Below are 20,901 nucleotides of genomic sequence, written 5' to 3'. Positions count from 1 at the left end.
CTTTTACGGTTTTGGCTATAGTCTATCCTAAACCCTCCAAATAGCTTATTTCATATCTTGAGCTATTCTGCATGATTTACTGTGCCATATGATGCAGTAGTGCTGCGCTATATGTGTTACAGCAGCCTCTTGGAGTCTGCAATTCCTGGTTTCTTCTGAAATGCTGAACGCGCCCTTTTAACTTAAGAGTCGCCGTCTACTGGTGAGAATTTTGCTGCTCACGACACGCAGTCTGTAGGCTCTAGAATCCTCCTAGGTCCAGATTTCTTGCCGGGCGCGGTGGCGCGCGCCTGTAATCCCAGCTACTCGGGAGGCTGAGGCTGGAGGATCGCTTGAGCCCAGGAGTTCTGGGCTGCAGTGCGCTATGCCGATCGGGTGTCCGCACTAAGTTCGGCATCAATATGGTGACCTCCCGGGAGTGGGGGACCACCAGGTTGCCTAAGGAGGGGTGAACCGGCCCAGGTCGGAAACGGAGCAGGTCAAAACTCCCGTGCTGATCAGTAGTGGGATCGCGCCTGTGAATAGCCACTGTACTCCAGCCTGGGCAACATAGCGAGACCCTGTCTCTTTTGAGTTCTTATCTTAAAATTGCTTTCTTCCCAAGTATTTATTACAGTGCAAAGACAAAAAAACCATTCTTGCACGACCCTTGAAACCCCTTTGGCGGGGCAACCTTGTCATTTTTATTTTTATCTTACTTCACCATTATCTAGCGAAATATTTGAATATTTTGATTGCCGATCATTTATGGAACCCCTATTGTATACAGGTACTACGCTGAGACCCCCTGCTGAGTCCCAACAGGGGATTCCCAACACTTAGATTGGATAAGAATCCCACAATAATGGCAAAAACGGTCTTTGGAGAGCAAGACTCATCAAAAAAGGAACTCCTTATTGAGAGTTGGTTTGCTTTGATCATTGAGGGCGCCTGTAGGGCAAATAAAATAATCCACTTCGGTTAAATTTCAAAACAGTAAACGGCAGGAAAAGGAGTCCTCCTGGCTTTGATACACAGACCCTCACTACCCGCCTGGGGAAATGCTTCCAGTACTCTTCTCATAAATTGTTACGACCAGCAGGGGTCACTATGGAGGCTGGTTTGAGTCCCGAAACACAAGGGGGCAAAGTCACTAAACTAGTCCGTAAGCTTTTCAGGAAAGAATGCAGTTTCAAGAGAACAGTTTGGATCTATTTCGAGTGGTTTTGGTGCGAAAACCAGCAACGAAAAACAAATTGATGACGGCCTGACACTCAAACACTTCACTAAAGCGACGCAAACACGTTCGCTTCAAGGAATATTGGCCCTTCTGCGCGGCCGTAGATCCGCCAAGTGCGCCTGCGCATAAGAGTAGCGGCGTCGAGTCAGGCCGGCAGTGGGGGAAGCTGCAGAAGCTTCTCCCGTACCTCGCCATGAAGACTCGCTTTAGCACCATTGACCTCTGCGCGGTACTAGCCGAGCTGAATGCCAGGTACTGTACGATAGGTGACCAGGCTCGTGCGGGGAGTGCAGGAGGCAGAGTCGCAGCCCCACGGTGGAGACAAGACCGGCCTGGTGTTTCCCCTCGGTCCCCCCAGTGCAGCCCTTCTATGGACCTGGTTAGGCCTGAGTGGGCGAGCGCGTGACATCTTTCCTGGGCCCTCAGGATACCGGGGCGGGGGGGACCCGGGGGACCCCAGCAGCTGAGTGCCTCATGTGCTGCTAGTCTTGCCAGGTCTTAAGTCAGCTTCTGGCGGGTTCACGTCTTACTGTCCTGAGTCGCCTGGGTCTGGCAGCTACGTTTAGTGAAAACCGACACGCCAGTTGGACGCCAGGACGCCAGAGTAGTCATTTGCTCCAGAGGTTTCCAGACCCGACCCTTAGTTTGTTAGACGCTCTTCTTCATCCCAAAGACAGACCAGTATCGCCGTTTTAGCTGGAGGTAGCAGATTCGCGTGAGATTTGGCGTCTAGTCTGGTCTCTGTTATTCACCTGTCATATTTGAGCTTTGTCATATTTCCCAGGGTCTTGTTTGCGTTTTTTCTTTTAAAATAAATTAAGTGGAATCGATTTACTATATTTCCTTAGAAAACGCTGGATCATTTCAAAGACTCAATGCGTTGTATGGTGTTCCTAGAGCTGATAAGCCACTTTTGTTCTAAAGTAGTTAAATTCAAGTTTTGAGCTGAGTGCCTGATGGCGTTCAGATTGTGCTCCCTGTTTGACTCCCTGTCTTTAGAGTCGAAGATCCCCTTTTTTGAAGACTCTACTTCCGCCTGCAGATTTAAATTGTGTGAGGTTTTATGTTTCAAGTGGTACTATGATTTGTTATATGTTTCCTTTCTTTTTGCAGCTTGCTAGGAATGAGAGTAAACAATGTTTACGATGTGGATAATAAGACATATCTTATTCGTCTTCAAAAGTAAGAGCATTTTGTAGGCTTATTAGATGTTTTGTAATTAAATATGAGATTTTTTTTTTTAAACATGAGTTAGCGCTGGCAAATGCCGTAAAGAAAATTTTGACTTTTTCCTTCTACAGACCAGACTTTAAAGCTACACTTTTACTTGAATCTGGCATACGAATTCACACGACAGAATTTGAGTGGCCTAAGAATATGATGCCATCTAGCTTTGCCATGAAGGTAAATTTTAAGTTATACTAGAAGCGAAATTTTAAGGCCCTGAGATTGGTCACTGACCATTGAAGTTTTAAACTTTGGTTTTTATTCACTGTTATGAATAAAATAGAGATAAAGGTAGAGTAGTTGATAGATACTAGATGAATAAAGGATATGTTTATTAATGTGTCCCTTTTACTCTTTACATCCCATTGTGCTCCACATCTTTCTGTCCCCACAGTTGCTGTTCTAATGAAAGCTTTTTTAACACTGGACATGAGTCCCTTACCTCTACTACACTTCTCACTATCAAAACAATTCTGTTTTAGACCAGCATTGATTGTTCTAGAGCATCATTTTCATTGGTTATCCCACCTTTTATGATTCCCTATACTGTATCCTAGCATCCTAGCATCCTTGGCTTTTTGTCATCTGCCCTCCCTCTTTCCCTAGCCTTATCTTCCATAGCTTACTTTTCAGCTACCGACCTGTTTTTGTTAGAATACTCAATGACATTAGTGTGTTACCAAGCATATCTTCTTACTTTTCACTTCTCTATTTTTTTTTTATACCGTTAAAACTGAGATCTTGCATTTGTGTATGTCTTACTCATTTTCTTACTGACATAAGAGATCTAGTGAAAGTTCCTGGTACAGAGGACAGGTGCTAGAGTCAGATATACCTAACTTTGAATTAATGGTTTATTTTATAACCTGGAAACTTTACTTGACCTCTTGGAGCTTGCTTCTTTAAATGTAAAATGTAGATAATGCCTCCCTCATGAGATTATTGGTGAGGATTAATTGAAATTACATGTAAAGCACCTAACACAATGCCTGACACATAGTAGGGCTCCATATGTATTAATTTCCTTCTTCCTCTCCTCCTCACTTTCCTTCAGAAATTTATTTGTTTTGGCATTGTGTTATTTCATTAGAGGCTTTACAGAGAAGATGCTTATCCCCAGCAACTTAGAATGTGTTTTGGATTACAAGTTAGGTAAGTGTTTCCCAAATCACAAGGTCTAGCACAAAAATATCAAATTCTTAAAAGTTTAATTTACTTAATGGTAACCAAAAATGGTTCTTTTGAGGATTGTCCTTAATAATAATGACACGTTATATTTGTATAGCACTTTTCAAAGAATAAGTTCTTTAACAACTCAGTGAATATGAAGAACAAATGTCATTTCAGTTTTGCAGATGATATAACAGATAATAATATATACGGTACTGAGAGTGTGTAAATGTCCCCAAATCAGGTTACATCAGTAGGTCAAGACACTTAAAAAAAACCCAAAAAGCAAAAAAAAACTTAGAATTTTATGAGTTAGGTATACAAGTCAATCTTTGTATATAAAAATTCCCTTTAATAGAGCACTTTATAAATAAAGTTAAGCACTTTATAAATAAAGAGTTGCTATCGTATGTCACAGGCAGGGTCATGTTAGGTATGTGAATCACAGCAATTGTTCTTAGTTCTCACATTTAGGGGTGCTAGCTGTAGCTCTGTGGCACAGATGGAAAGTGGTTTTTACCAAGCTTCTGGTAGGGAAATAAAGAAAAAATCAGTTTTACATATGTATTATATGTTCATCTATATTCATAACAATTTTCTCTTTTTTACCATTCTATGGTTTGGACTTCTTTTCCATTCAAGGATGCTTTTTTTGTTGTTGTTGTTGCTGCTGCTATTTCTTGGGCCACTCCCGCGGCATATGGAGGTTCCCAGGCTAGGGGTCGAATCGGAGCTGTAGCCACCGGCCTACGCCAGAGCCACAGCAACGCGGATCCGAGCCGCGTCTGCAACCTACACCACAGCTCAGGGCAACGCTGGATCGTCAACCCACTGAGCAAGGGCAGGGACGGAACCCTCAACCTCATGGTTCCTAGTCGGATTCGTTAACCACTGCGCCACGACGGGAACTCCCCAAGGATGCTTTTTATCTTCATTTTAACTTTATTTTTCTCGAATAAAATTATTACTGGGAGACTCTGAAAGAATTGATTACGATTTTTCACGTGGGGATTTAAAGATAGCCGTAAATATAGGTCACTGTTTAAATCAAAATTAAATATAAGCCACTTTTAAATCAGAACTTTTGACTTTAGGAAGGGGAGATTGTTTATTCTATGTTTTATTGTTTATTCAATGCCGGATCGTTAACCCACTGAGCACGGGCAGGGATCGAACCCGCAACCTCATGGTTCCTAGTCGGATTCGTTAACCACTGAGCCACGACGGGAACTCCCTGCCTTAGTAAATAAAATAAGAATTCCAGTCAATTTGAACTGTATATTTGGAGAAGAACTCTTAATTATGAAAGAAGTGGTATTCTAAGAATGACCTTATATATTTCTTCTTTTTATCGCTGCACCTGCACCGTATGGAAGTTCCTGGGCTAGGGGTCAAATTGAAGCTACGGGTGAGGCCTACACCACAGCCACAGCAACACCAGATCTTTAACCTACTGAGTGAGGCCAGGGATCAAACCTATATCCTCATGGAGACATTGGGTCCTTAACCCACTGAGCGCCACAATGGGAACTCCTCTTCTTTTTCTTTTGTCTTTTTAGGGCCACACCCATGGCCTATGGAAGTTCCCAGACTAGGAGTTGAATCAGAGCCATAGCTACCAGCCTATGCCGTGGCCACAGCAGCACCGGATCAGAGCCACATCTGTGATCTGTGCTGCAGCTTGCAACAGCGATGGATCCTTAACCCATTAAGCAAGGCCAGAGATCAGATCTGCACCTTCATGGATACTAGTTGGGGTCTTAAACTGCTGAGCCACAAGGAGAACTCTTTTTTTTTTCTGTCTTTTTAGGGCCGAACTCACTCGCAGCATATGGAGGTTCCCAGGCTAGGGGTCAAATTGAAGCTATAGCTGCCAGCCTACACCACAGCCACAGCAACGTAGGGTCTGAGCTGCGTCTACCACCTACACCACAGCTCATGACAATGCCGGATCCTTAACCCATCAAGCAGGGCCAGGGAGTGAACCCGCAACCTCATGGTTCCTAGTCAGATTCGTTTCTGCTGTTCCACAACGGGAACTCCAGGAACTCCTTTTTTTTTTCAAAAGACTGTTTTAGATTATCTTCTCTGTAAAATTTATCTTGAATTTGAATCTCGAAGAAAAGAAAGCATTCTTTCTTGCTGATTTGGTCTTGACTAAGGGGTCTTTTAAATTCAAAAATTAGAAACAATTGTATTTCTTTGCTTTTTTAGGAGTTATATAGTGGTCTTGTTAGTGGTCCGTGTCATACTGAAGTATTTGTATTAAAGGAAAATACATGATCTAAAACAATAATTTATCAAGTAAATTGTATTTGAGTTTAACATGCTAATTTATTTTAATTGCTAATAAGAACAAGAACCTTATGACTACAGATAGGAGGCATGGGATTTGATAAAGGATAGGAATTATTCCCTTGGGATTTGAGCTAAGTTGTTCAAAAGCTTGGAGAATAGTACCAGAAAAATTGTTTAGGTTTTATTAATAAAGTTTGTAGTAATAGAGGGTAATGGTTGGAGGATTAATTTGTAGAATTCCAATAAGCTTATGGTTCAGAATTTGTACTTAAAGTGAAAGATGAATGGAAAATACTAGTTAATCTTGAATATAAATACACATAAAAAAATTTGGGATACTTAAAAAAATTGGAGTAGAAAAAGGCTTAAAAAAAGATTATGGCTTTGAATGAGGTCATCAGGATAAGAACAGGGATTTATTTAGCAGTGGTATAAGTCAAAGAAGTAAATTTTGCTATAGGTCTGTTATTGTCTATTTAAATGTTGAATATAAAATACTTTTTGAGTTCACAGAGTTGTCTGAGATAAAATGTTTTTTCCTCTAATTATTTGTATTAATTTATGACTGTACTGTTGTATCTGCTACTTTTAAGATGTTATTGTTGATGGAAATCAAAAAAACTTAAAAACAAATACCAAATGATTATGGATTCACTTTTACTATATAAATGCCTTTTTTCTTCTCTTTCTTGCTAGTGCCGAAAACATTTGAAGGGTCGGAGATTAGTCAGTGCAAAACAACTTGGTGTGGATAGAATTGTAGATTTTCAGTTTGGAAGTGATGAAGCTGCTTATCACTTAATTATTGAGCTCTATGATAGGGTAAGTTAAATTTGGGGGATGAGGTGAGGAGAATTTATTGTTAATTATTTTGGGGGGTTTATTTCTTTTTTAAATTTCATTTTTTAATTTATTTTTTTATTCAAGTGTAGTCAATTTGTAGTGTTTTACCAATTTTTGCTGTACAGTTGAAGTGACCCAGTCATATATGAACATATATTCTTTTTCTCATACTATATTCTATCATGTTTTATCCCAAGAGATTGGCTATAATTCCCTGTGCTCTGCAGTAGGACCTCATTGCTTATCCATTCTAAATGTAATTGTTTTCATTTACCACCCCATATTTCCAGTCCATTCCACTCCATCCCTCCTTCCCCTTGGCAATCACAGGTTTGTTCTCCATGTCTGTGAGTCTTTTTCTGTTCTGTAGATAGGTTCTTTGTACCACATTTTAGATTACATACATAAGTGATATCATATGGTATTTGTCTTTCTGACTTACTTCACTTAATATGAGAATCTCTAATTCCATCCATGTTGCTGCAAACGGCATTATTTTGTTCTTTTTTATGCCTGAGTAGTGTTCTTTTGTGTATATGTACCACATCTTCTTCATTCATTCATCTGCCAGTGGACATTTAGGTTGTTTCCATGTCTTGCCAATTGTGCATAGTGCTGCATTGAACATAGAGGTTCATGTATCTTTTTGAATTGTAATTTTGTCCTGATATATGCCCAGGAGTAGGATTATTGAATCATATGGTAGTTCTATTGCTATTTACTCTTGATTAGGCTTTTGACAACTTGGTAAGGGTAGACTTTAACTTATAGAAAGCAGTGCAGTACAAGTAATTCTTGCCTGAATACAGTGAAAATTAGTGTCATCCAAAAGAGATTCAGATTGTTTCTGTCCAGAGAAAAGACTTTTATTGCCCTGAATTGGCAGTCTTACACAATCATTCTTTTCTCACCCACTCTAAATACTTCACTTTATTTCTTAGAACTGGTTTTCTTAGTTGGTTCTCTCATTAATTAGTTAAATAATTTTTTGACAGTTGCAAAAAGAGTGTGTTTTCTGGTGACCGTAGTTTCTATTGAAACCAGTGTCATACTCTTGCTCCTTTGAAGGTAGTCTGTCCTTTTTATCTGGATGCTTTAAAAAAAAATTTTTTTTTTCATTTGTCTCGGTTTTCAGTAGTTTTGCTATCCTGTGCCTAGTTTATTTTCTTTTGTAATTACCTTCTGGGATTCATAGTTCTTCTAGAATCAGTGGGTTTGTGTTGTTTTACATGAGTTTGGGAAAATTCAGCTGTATTTTCTTTCCTTTTTTTTTTTTTGGCTGAACTAGTTCCTAGGCCAGGGATCAAATCTGAGCTGTGATAATGCTGGATCCTTAATCCACTGTGCTGGGGCTCTAACCTGAGCCACTGCAGAGACAGTACTGGATCCTTAACCTTCTGTGCCACAGTTGGAACCCCCGGCCATATTTTCTTTTGACCTATCTTCTAATTTATAATTTTATTGCCATCAGACAAGAATCATTTGGAATCGTTTTTAATTGTTCTATTATCTGAGTCCTCCTAGTGTCTGTTTTTGTAGTCTGTTGTTCTTTTGATTTTAATTACCTTATCTTGTCTCATATGCCTAGTTATTTTATTATGTGTCAGGCATTGAGTAGGAAAAGTAATAGATATACCATGAGACCTGGAATGATGTTATTTTCCTTTAGGGAGGATATTTGCTTTTGACAGGTAGCTAGGGGCACAGGTAATCCCAGATTACCTTACTCCAGTCAGAAATTGAATCGATTAGGAGCTGGGCCTGGGAAAGCTGGCAAGTTTACAGTTCGTCTCTTCTCCTGGGATACAGCCTTTTGGAGTCACTATTTATAACTGGACTTATCAGGAACATCCCCTTCTCCCCACACACACCCTTTACTTGGTCCCTGAACTCCAATTTTTATTGTTCTTAGTTGACCTTTGAGTCTATCAAAATATATGCTTAGCTTTTCAGCCAGAATTTATGTTCTGCTTCTTAAGTGTTAGATAAATGATCTTAGGGGGAAAGTAGCCCCAAATGTGGAACTCGCCTTCCTGAGTTTTCTTGTCCTAAATTTTGATCCTATAAATGTTTAGTGCCTTGTTTGCATTTTTTGTTTCTCAAAAGACATGCTTTGTGTATTTTGTCCAATTTTTCTTATTCTCAGTAGGGCAGTAGTTAGGATTATCTAGACTGTTTAAATTTAAAATGTTTATGCGAGTGGTACACAAATACATCTTCAATATATAGAGATGTTCATAGAATTAAAATTGAAGTTCTTACCACTCATAGCCCAACTAGTTCCTCATCCCAAAGTAACCATTGTTGTGTTTGGTGTTCTATTTATGGCCTCCCTCTCCCCTACCCCCACCCCCAATTAACAAACCAGGGTTTTTTCATTTTCAGGGGCGGGGTGGAATAGTCTCTAGAATTTAACTAATTGCAAGCTGCCTTAGGTTTAGGTCAATATGCTTGCATTCTAAATTTAAGCTTATGTATCAGGCATGAGCCTTTCCTTTTTCTTTTCTTTTTTTTTTTTTTCCTTTTTAAATTTAAACTTAGCACTTGATGTAAAAATTCTTTCCACAGAATTAAAAAAATCTTTATTATCACTTAGAATCTCAGTGATTTTTAAGTTTTGTAATAATTTTACATTTGTAGAAAAGTTACAAAGATAACACAGAAAATTCCCATTTATTTTCTCTTAACATTAACTTTTTTTTTTTTTTTTTAGGGTCCCACTTGTGGCATATGGAAGTTCCCAGGCTAGGGGTCAAATTGGAGTTATAGCTGCCATCCCACACTACAGCCACAGCAACATGAGATCCGAGCCACATCTGTGCCTACATCACAGTTCAAGGCAACACCTGGATCCTTAATCCACTGAGCGAGGTCAGGGATCGAACCTGTGTCCTCATGGATCCTAGTCAGGTTCGTTAACGCTGAGCAATGACGGGAACTCCAACATCTTTTTAATCCTCACTCTTTAATAAATACTTTAATTTTTCCCTGTATTTGCCTTCCACTTCCCAGGATACAGGAATTTTTTATCATTCTAATTTTTTTTTTTGTCTTTTTGCCATTTTTCTCCCCCGCTCCCCCCCTCCCCCGCGGCATATGGAGGTTCCTAGGCTAGGGGTTGAATCGAAGCCGTAGCTGCCAGAGCCACAGCAACGCAGGATCCGAGCTGCATCTGCAACCCACACCACAGCTCACGGCAACGCCGGATCTTTTAACCCACTGAGCAAGGCCAGGGATTGAACCCGAAACCGCATGGTTCCTAGTTGGATTTGCTAATCACTGAGCCATGAGCCACGACGGGAACTCCTATCATTCTATTTTTTTACTTAGAAACCTTTTCCTTTTTAAACTGTTTTCTTGAAGTAACGCTTTTAAATATTTTGTCGTATTGATACGATTTAACAGTTTCCCCTATTTTTACATTTAGGCTGTTCTCAGTTTTTTCCTGCTGTGAATACCTGCATGTAGCTTTTGGTTTTATTGAGTTATTGTGTTTGGCCACATTATCAAGTGTGGAATTACTTTGTCAAAAGTATAACCACCTTGATTAATTTTGCCACATAACTAATTGCTATTGAAAGATAAATTGTAGGTGAAAGTATAAATAGCTCTTTGACTTCTGAAATATATCTGTTCTGTTTTTCTTAATAAGCCACAGGGTTTGTAGAGTTGCCTCAACCAGGCACAACCAAGTGAAGATGTTAATTGATTATTCTTCTCTTGGTGATCTCTAGAACCACCAGACAATGAGTTTAAAGTTGCTCTAGATTTTCCATTATGTTTCAAACTTGAAGTGTTTAGATTTATTTATTTTACTTCATAATCTGTGCTGGGCAGGTGCAAGGAGCACTGTTCAGATGTAACTCAAATGATTTTTGTTTGTAACTTCATTTCTGTAGTCTTGATTGGGTTTTAGGACACTATATTTTCTTTCTCAATTTTTTCGTTATCAAGGACCCACAATGGGAACTCCCTCTTTGTCAATTTTTCAGAAGTTTTAAGAATGATTTGGGAAAGACATCAAGTTATGTTTTATTTTATTACAGGGGAACATTGTTCTTACAGATTATGAATACCTGATTTTAAATATCCTAAGATTTCGAACTGATGAGTCAGATGATGTTAAATTTGCTGTTCGTGAACGCTATCCAGTTGATCATGCTAGAGCTGCTGAACCTTTGCTTACCTTGGAGAGGTAAAGTGTTTTATTAATTAATTTCATATGGTATTACATAGTAAAATAGGTCATATGTCAGAATATGAAAAAAATGTCACATAAGAAAATTTGTTTACTTGCATAAAATAAATTTGAGCTGCTTGAACTACGTAAATGTGCCATTAATTGTAAGCAATTAAGGCTTATTTAGGAATAGTAAATGTATGTATTTTTTAATCTAAGTTTGGTGTTACTTCAAATGTTTACAATTTCTTGGTAATGTTAGGGGGCTTATTAGCTATTCTGTGGGAAGGCAAATGGATATCTTGGGCGGAGTGTAAAAAGGAGGTAGGAATTCTGAGTTAGCTAAAAAACAGGAGTATGGTGGGACAAGGGTGCTGATAGGCGACAGCAGTGTTTCTTTAAGTTTAATATACATCACAGTTACCTAAAGCACTTGGTAAAATAGAGATTCCTCCTCTCCCAATTTCTGATTCAGTGGATCTGGTGCAGGGCCCGGGAACTTATATTTTTAACAAGTTTCCAGGTGATGTTGATGATGATTTGAGGACCACAGTGGCCCACAGCATCCTTTAGTTCTTACTACTTACCTAAGTAAATGCATTTCAGGTATTAAGATGTATCATTCTCCACAAACAATTTGCATGAAAATGTCTTTCATGTCATATATAGTTATACTGACGGCAAGCAATGTGACTTATTTGAAAAGGTATTGATTCTTCTTGGAAAACTTGGTTTCAAAAAGTCCGAGTTTGCTGTTCAGGAACCTACTAACTCTAGATATATTACTTTTATGACCCATTTTTCGTAACCTATAAAGTGAATTCATTCCTCTTATATTTTAGAGTATTTTGATGATCAGGCAAATTAATGCATATCAGAGTATTATGAATGTGAATATTGCTGTAAGGTTTATTAAATGTAAGATAGTAAAAGGCATGTCAATTTTGTTTCACAGATTGACTGAGATAATAGCCAGTGCACCTAAGGGTGAACTACTGAAGAGAGTTCTTAACCCATTACTTCGTAAGTAATCCTACATAGAGCGTATAAAAAGGATTATAAACCAGGAATGCAATGAAATGTTTGCAAGATAATATGGTTTTCAGGAATATATTTAAAACATTTAAATCTAGTTCTAGTAGAAATTTAAATCTACTTTTAGTAGAAAATTAGAACGACTTGATAAATGTAGGAAGGAGTTTAAAATGATTTTTTGGGTGAATAAGTATTTTCAAGGGAAGAGAAATTTGTTGTATCACATGAACTTTGACCTTTTCCCATTAGATTTTATTTAAAAGCAGTAGTTGTATAAACTAATTGTATGTTATCTAGCACATGAGTGCTAGTTGTAGTTTTCTAAGAAATCAGCTTTTTTTTTTTTTTTTTTTCCCCAGTGTCACTTGTTTTGGTTTAATAACCACTTAACGTTTGTTGGGTTTTCTTTGTTTTTGTGTGTGTGTGTATTTTGTTTGTTTGTTTTTTGCTTTTTGAAGCTGCACCCGAGGCATATGGAGGTTCCCAGGCTAGGGATCAAATTGGGAGCTGTAGCTGCCAGCCTACACCACAGCCACAGCAACACCAGATCCACACCACATCTGTGACCTATACCACAGCTCATTGCAATGCCAGATCTCTGACCCACACTGACTGAGGCCAGGGATTGAGCCTGCGTCCTCATGGATACTAGTCAAGTTCATTACTGCTGAGCCACCTTGGGAACTCCTGCCAGGTGCTTTTGATAACCAGGATAAAGATAATCCAATAAACTTTTATACCTGTGAAAATCATCTCTTATACTGAAGAATCTGGGGAGGACATATTGGAAGCTGTATGGAAGTTACTCATCTCCTATGAAACTAAGAATGCATTAAAAAGTTATCTTTAAAATTTTCCATTTGTTGGAGTTCCTGTCATAGCTCACTGGTTAACGAACCTGACTAGTATCCATGAGGACACGGGTTTGATCCCTGGGCTTGCTCAGTGGGTTAAGGATCCGGCATTGCTGTGGCTGTGGTATAGGCTGGCAGCTACAGCTCTGATTTGACCCCCCCGCTTGGGAACCCCTATATGCTGCAGGTGTGGCCCTAAAAAAAAAAAAATTAGAAAACCTTTCCATTTGCTAGCATAGAATGTATAAAATTCTTAATTGGGGTTTTTATTTATTTATTTATTTATTTTTCTCTTTTTAGGGCCACACCCGCAGCATATGGAGGCTCCCAGGCTAGGGGTCTAATCGGAGCTATTGCCGCCGGCCTAAGCCAGAGCCACAGCAACACCAGATCTGAGCCCTGTCTGCGACCTGCAGCTCATGGCAACACCTTAACCCACTTAGCAACCTAGTCAGATTTGTTTCCACTGTGCCATGATGGGAACTCCTGGAATCTTAATTTATCCTATTAATATGGTATATTAATTAATTTTAATTAAGCCTTGCCTTCCTGGTTTATAATCCTTTTTATATGTGGCTAAATTCTAGTAAATTCCTTTAAGTTTTGTACTGACTTCTACAATTTTATTGTAGTCTCAAATTTCTGTAAGTATTTGAGCTTTCATTTCTAATATCATCTCAAAATAAACTAATTGTTATTTTCACTGACTGTTGTTAAGTAAATCATTTATATTGATATCCACTTAAATTATGTTTCGAATATGAAATTTTATAGGAGAATACTAAAAATAATATCTTCTGTTTTGTAGCCTATGGACCAGCTCTCATTGAACACTGTCTTATAGAAAATGGATTCTCTGGCAATGTCAAAGTGGATGAAAAATTTGAAAGTAAAGGTATGTCTGCATGCTAACAAGTTTTGCCCATTTTCATTTATTTCCTTTTTTTAAGCTTAGGAAAATTATTTCTGGGAAAAGTAATAAGTGAGTGGGTAATTCTAGATTTTAAAAATTTGAACTATTAGTGTTATACCCATATGGTATTCCTGGCTTTCTACCCTGTGATGCTTTATCCCTAATAACACAGTTTAATCTCTTGACCTAGTTTACTACCTTTTGATTTTAGAGTATTCTTTCTCTCTCCCTCTAAACTTTGCAGCAATTACTAAACTGTGGTACAAAACTTGAAGGAGTTTTAATTATTCACCTTCTGACTTAGACTCTGAGGTGCTTCTGGAAATAGCATTATTTATGCATTTTAATTCTGTAAGTGCTGTGGTTTAGCTCTACAATGTACAGGCTTTTGTAATTACCTCAGGGAACCTAATTTAACTTCCAGATTAGGATAATAAAAAATTAGAGGAAATACAAGGAAAATGGAAGAGTCTTTTTTTTTTTTTTTAATCTGAGGGTTCTAATGTAAAATTTTTAAAAAAATTATTCTCCCCCCCACACACACCTATAGTATATGGAAGTTCTCAGGCCAGGGACTGAACCTGCACCACAGCTATAACCAGAGCCACAGAAGTGGCAATCCCCTGATCTCCAACTCACTGACCCATGAGGGAACGCCAAAAAAATTATGTCCTAATAATTATATTTTGGGATTATGTATCATTTCTTAAGGTTTAGGGATAAATTTTATGCTGTAAATTTTTTTGTGCATTTAAAAATACAAATTGAGTGTTTGAAATGAGTGATTTAGTTTCTGAAATATGAATTCGGTGTATTTGTATTCAAAATGCCAGCAGGTAGTATTGTTATTTTTGCTATTGTATTTCTTTTTTTGCATGTGAATATAATATTCACATGCAAAAAAAGCAAAAATCTTCAGGAAAACTGGAAAACAGTAATGGTGGAGAATATTCTTTTCATAGGTTAAAATGTATTATGTAGTAATTAAAAGTTAAGTTTTGGGAGAAGAAATACACAGTGAAAAATTCAGAAACAAGCCCAAATGTATATGAGGATTTAGTATATGAACAAAGTGCCCTTCAGATCACAAGGGGAAAAGTGGATTCAATAAAAGCTATTGGGACAACAGCCTGGCCAAAATATATTCTTATTTAATGAACTATTATAAACATAAATAACTATATTTAATTTTCTTGAACAACTTTTATTATTTCATAAGCTCTTTGTGTTTTCTACATAGATATTTAAAGATACATGATAGCCAATTGATTGACATTCTTTTTTATTCCCCATTAGATATTGAAAAAGTACTTGTTTGTCTACAGAAAGCTGAAGAGTGTATGCAGACAACATCCAGCTTCAATGGAAGGTAGCACCACATATACTTACTGTCTATTCTGATTTTATTTATTTAGATTTTTAGAATTTAAATGTTCAGTGAAGGATCGATATGTTTTTTTGTTTTGGTTTTTTTTTTTTGCTATTTCTTTGGGCCGCTCCCGCGGCATGTGGAGGTTACCAGGCTAGGGGTCGAATTGGAGCTGTAGCCCCTGGCCTACGCCAGAACCACAGCAACGCGGGATCCGAGCTGCATCTGCAACCTACACCACAGCTCACGGCAACGCCAGATCGTTAACCCACTGAGCAAGGGCAGGGACCGAACCCGCAACCTCATGGTTCCTAGTCGGATTCGTTAACCACTGCGCCACGACGGGAACTCCTGAAGGATCGATATGTATAAATTTTTGGTCGTAACTTGGAAATTTGACACCTGGAATAAGAGCTACAGCTACCAGACTACACAGCTCATGGCAATGCTGGATTCTTAACCCACAGAATGAGGCCAGGGATCAAACCCACATCCTCATGGTTACTCGTCAGTTTTGTTTCACCTGCACCACAACAGGAACTCCTAGTTTTCATTTTTATTCACTGTTTTTTCTTATTCATATGAATAAATCAGTATTTTTTGTTAATACTTACCAAGCCTTAAGAACATCATTTTGGGAAGTGATATTATCAGTAGACAAATGCTGCTGATTATTTATAACTAGAGTAATTTTATAGGTTAATAAAACTAATATCAGTCAAGAAGAGTAAATCTTGTTAATCATGAATAGAAATGAGTTTTAATGTTGGATTTTTGTAGGGGTATATCATTCAGAAAAGAGAAGTAAAACCAAGCCTGGAAGTAGATAAACCAACTGTAGACATCCTCACGTAAGTATTAGGCATGGGTCACTTTGCTTTGGGTGTTTATTAATGTTCTGGAATGTGATACAATAAATATGTTTTACAGGTATGAGGAATTTCATCCTTTCTTGTTTTCTCAACATTCACAATGTCCATATATAGAATTTGAATCATTTGACAAGGTGGGTTTTCAGATTCTGTTTTTTGACCTTTTGGCATGATGTGAGTTGTTCTGTTAGTATCAACTTGCTTTGATTGAGAAATTGAAAATGTTTTTGCTTTACAACCGCTATGAATCTGGACGTTAAAAATCAATGCAGTCACAAATAAAACTGTTAGAAACATTTTTTACCCCTTTGTTTCAGGATGAATGACAAAAGATTTGAAATTAATTTGATTCTTGACTGTTTAGCTGTATGGTACATTTATTGGTAATCTGCTCAAGTTCTTTGAGTGGTGTTATGAAACTGACTCGAAAATTCTGTGTATGCAAGTTGAAGTAGAGACTGTGTTCTTGTTTTGATTTTTTTTTCAGCTGGTTGATTGTCTTTTTCTTTTTTTAATAAGGCTATAGATGAATTTTATTCCAAGATAGAAGGTCAGAAAATAGATTTAAAAGCTTTACAACAGGTATGATGTTATTAAAACATTTAAATTAAACCAACTAGCCTTTAGTGTGGTTTGCTGGGTGGGTGATGCTCTCATATAAGAATGGACACAAGAAGTGTGAGAATACCTTGATCTCTTGGTATATTGATAAAGGTCCAGGGGAGCTATCACTGTTTAAAAAGTATACCTTCATTTGCCCTGTCAGAGTATCAGATATTCTCCAAACCAAATCAGTGGGAAAGTGAGGCCTGTTATTTATTCCCTACTATGATTTGCTAATTTATTACAACAACCCAGAGCTTCTCAAACTTTGTTATAAAGGGAATAGTATTTCAAGGAGATTTTTAAATAGGCCAGACGAGAGGGGAAATTTTTTCCTATACAGATAAGTATGTATTTGTTTACCATTAAACTGTGTTCTTTTTTAAAGTGGACTTTTAAACTAGGCCTTTAGGAGTTTCCTGGAGGCCTAGCGGTTAAGAATCCCATGTCATCACTGCTGTGGTGAGGGTTCCATCCCTGGCTTGGAAACTTCCTGCATGCCTCAAATGCAGTCAAAAAATAAATAAACTAGGCCTTTAATATGCTTTATGTGTATCATAAGTCCACGAAGAGAGCTTAATATGTATGTTTTCCTAGCACATTTGACCATGAGTTGAGAGCTTTTGCTTAAGAAGAGTTTTAGAAAATGGCTGCAATCACTGTTTTTCTTTTCTCCCCCTGTTTATAATAGCTGTTTTATATATGTGTGTGTGTGTGTGTGTGTGTGTATATATATATATATATATATATATATATTTTTTTTTTTTTTTTTTTTTGGCCCTACCCATGGCAGTTCCTGGGCCAGAGACTGAACCTTCGTCACAGCATGTTAAGGATCTTAGCAGGATCCTTAACTCCCTGAGCCACCAGGGAAGTCCTGGCCAGTCACTCTTGATTTGAAAGGGATTTGATTTTTCAAAAATATTCATAAAATCTTAAAGTATATATGCAAAAACTTGAGATTTTGTGAATCTCTGTATCTTCCCCCTCAGTTTTAAAAAATCAATTAACAATAGCAGAATTTCAAAGTAGGTAGGTCAGATGAGTTACATAGGGCGATAGCCACATGGTGGCAGCACTTTAGCAGGTAAACATGTTTAAGAGCAACATTGAACTATTTTTTTATGTGCTTCAGAATACCTATTAATTATTTTAGTAATCATTTTTCTTTTAATGTTCACCATTCTTATAAATATTTTTAATATTACATTCATCACTTAAATATTCATTAATTGATAATACTAGTATTAAAAAAATTTGCCCCTAAATCAATAACTTTTAAATGTAAGTTTCATATGATAAAATGCTATATACAGTCATTCCTCGGTGTCCACAGTGGATTGTTCTAGAAGCCTCTGCCAGTACCAAAATCCTAGGATTCTCAAGTCCCTTATATAATAGTACAGTGAATACAGGTTTTGCACGTTTTGCATCTGAAGATGCAGAGAGCTGACTGTATAAAATGTCACTTAACTACCATAAACCTTTGTGTTGTTAATTTAGGAAAAAGAGTACTCTATAAAATACTAGAAGTAATACTAAGGAAATTAAAAACATCAGTAAAGTGAAAACTATTTTAGGAATTAATGCTAAGAATGCATTCTTTACTTTTCTGTCATAGGGGAAAAATTTTAAATTCTGCCTGATTGAATAAAGCAAGGGCCCTAGGGGCATATCTTTACAAAATATGTTTTGACTATGACCTGTAGTCAAAATACCTTCCTTTATAGGGAATGGGAGGTAGATGACCAGGAGAGGTAATTTTGGAGCATGAAACAATCTGGGGTAGGATAGACCTATGGAGATGGAATGTGGGGAACTTTAGCTAGCTAGGTAACAACATTGAGGGGGCAGAAGTAGCAGTGGGATGGTGAGTTTCAGGAGGTAAGAGAGAAAAGGTACAGGAGGTAGAAGAAATCTAATTTTTTTTAAAATCTGTTTTGTCAACAAAAGGAAAAGCAAGCATTGAAGAAATTAGATAATGTCCGAAAGGATCACGAAAACAGATTAGAAGCTCTTCAGCAGGCTCAGGTATTATATTTAGCTTTTTCAGATACTTTTTAAAAAGTGATAACTTTAACTGTCATTAGAATAAATGTTTTTGGCTTATTTCTTAAGGAAATAGACAAACTTAAAGGAGAGCTTATAGAAATGAACCTACAGATTGTTGACAGAGCCATTCAGGTTGTTCGAAGTGCTTTAGCCAACCAGATAGATTGGACAGAAATTGGATTAATTGTAAAGGAAGCTCAAGCTCAAGGAGACCCTGTTGCAAATGCAATCAAAGAATTAAAACTGCAAACAAATCATGTTACAATGCTGCTAAGGTAAATTTGACTCTTAGTTAAGCATTTAGTGCCTATCTTTATTTTGTTATTTAATTTTCACTATATTCATTTAAAGTTTGTTTCTTTTATTTGAAAATTTATCTTTGGAAATACAGAAAAAATTAATTTACATTAGAACAATGCAATTACTGTAAACCATTTTTAATTTCACTGAGAAAAATTGAATATGAAGTGATGTCATTGACGTTAGTGAAATACTATTGAATATTTTTAATAGAAATCCATACTTGTTATCAGAGGAGGAAGATGACGATGTTGATGGTGACATTAATACTGAGAAAAATGAAAGTGAACCACCAAAGGAAAAAAGAAAAAGCAAAAGAATAAACAACTGCAGAAGCCTCAGAAAAATAGGCCATTGCTTGTTGATGTTGATCTCAGTTTGTCAGCATATGCCAATGCCAAAAAGTAAGTCATAAATTTAAGTATAAATTTTAGGTAAATACTACCTGCAATAAATCTGTAAGGGTATTAAGTATAAGAAAAATCATTATTTTGACTGTATATACTTTGGGGGGAAATACCTATCTTTTGTGCATTATATGTTTTCCTACAGAACATACAAAACAAAGTTGCATGATACATAGAACTTGTTCTTGGTGATTTGAAGTCTGTAAAATTAGAAATAAATAGAAAACTAAAGAATAAAGATTTTATCTAAAATTAAGAGATATATTTTTCTAGGTATTATGATCACAAGAGGTATGCTGCTAAGAAAACACAGAAGACTGTTGAAGCTGCTGAGAAGGTATTTACTGTTTCTTAGAGTGAATGTTAATTGTTTTTCTTTGCTTTAAGAATTTAATAGACTATTTTCTTCTGTTTAAATGAGATTTTCAAATTCAGAAATACCTTTCAAACTTAATTTTGCTTTAAATGTGTATTTCCAGTATTTTTTTCCTTCACTAAGCCTCTCCTCCCCAGGTTTCTCTGTCTCATTACTTTTCCCTTGGCTCAGGTTTAAAATGTTGGAGTAATTCATCCTGGGGTCTTCCCATAAACCATATCCAGTGAATCACCAAATAAATCCTTTTGGCTCTTTCTTTAGAGCATAACTACAATCTGGCCACTTCTCATTAGTCTAGGCCCCAACGTCTCTCTTCACATGGACTGTAATGTGTAATAGTAGCCTCTTACCAAATCTCTCTTTGTCTACCCTTTTCGTGCTATAATTTGTTCTTCACATAGCTGCCATGGTGATCCTTTTAAACTAAAAAAAAAAAAAAGAAGTCATTTCTGTTTGTTCAAAGTCTTGCAGTTTCTTCCCATCTTATTTAAGACGTAAAAGCCCTGCTCCTGTCCTATATGGTCCTACACAATCTGCTTCCCTCTCATCTCATCACTTACAGTTCTCTATTACATACTCTTGCTAGCTACACTGCGACCTTAGCTGTTCCTACAACAGTGGCCTATACTGCCTTCCTAGGGCCTCCGCACTTACTGTTCTTTCTGCCAAGAATGTTCTAACCTCAAATTTTTCATGGTTTAATCCTTCTCTTCATTCACATGTCTATGTACATGAGACTCAGAGAGGCCTTTCTTGACCACTCTAAGTAAAAATAACATTACTCTTCAATCACTCCCTTTTTTCTCTGCTTTGTTTTTCTTCTTTAAAAACATCGGCCCTAAGTTCTGCTGTGGATCAGCAGTAGCATCCATGAGGACCTGGGTTCGATCTCTGGCTCTGCTCATTGGCTCAGATCTGGCATTGCTATGGCTGTGGTTTAGGCTGACAGATGTAGCTCCAATTCGACCCCTACCCTGGGAACTTCTAGGTTGTGGGTGTGGCCCTAAAAAAAAAAAAAAAAGATCTGTCTCTATGTTTACTTGTTTTTCCCTCAAATATAGATTACCTGAAAGTAGGATCTTTAACTCTCTCTCTCTCTTTTTTTTTTAGGGCCACACCCGCTGCATATGGAAGTTCCGAGGCTAGGAGTTGAATCAGAGCCTATCGCCACCGACCTACACCA

General features: G+C 37.3%; 1 protein-coding gene across 1 annotated transcript in view; it reads left to right on the top strand.

Moving 5' to 3' along the window:
• The first annotated feature begins 1,349 nt into the window (after positions 1–1,349).
• Positions 1,350–20,901, top strand: part of NEMF (nuclear export mediator factor) — a 47,121-nt gene continuing 27,569 nt past the window's right edge. Inside the window, 16 exon segments of the mRNA XM_047767272.1 lie at positions 1,350–1,471; positions 2,333–2,401; positions 2,521–2,623; positions 6,611–6,736; positions 10,804–10,952; positions 11,893–11,960; positions 13,635–13,721; positions 15,036–15,107; positions 15,887–15,959; positions 16,039–16,114; positions 16,500–16,562; positions 18,537–18,614; positions 18,702–18,910; positions 19,149–19,228; positions 19,231–19,339; positions 19,616–19,679. Of these exon segments, the coding sequence (XP_047623228.1) occupies positions 1,413–1,471; positions 2,333–2,401; positions 2,521–2,623; positions 6,611–6,736; positions 10,804–10,952; positions 11,893–11,960; positions 13,635–13,721; positions 15,036–15,107; positions 15,887–15,959; positions 16,039–16,114; positions 16,500–16,562; positions 18,537–18,614; positions 18,702–18,910; positions 19,149–19,228; positions 19,231–19,339; positions 19,616–19,679 (1,485 nt within the window). The 5' untranslated portion in view covers positions 1,350–1,412.

Source organism: Phacochoerus africanus, chromosome 2 (assembly GCF_016906955.1).
Source record: "Phacochoerus africanus isolate WHEZ1 chromosome 2, ROS_Pafr_v1, whole genome shotgun sequence".
Classification (NCBI taxonomy): domain Eukaryota; kingdom Metazoa; phylum Chordata; class Mammalia; order Artiodactyla; family Suidae; genus Phacochoerus; species Phacochoerus africanus.
This window is presented reverse-complemented; position numbering and strand designations above follow the sequence as displayed.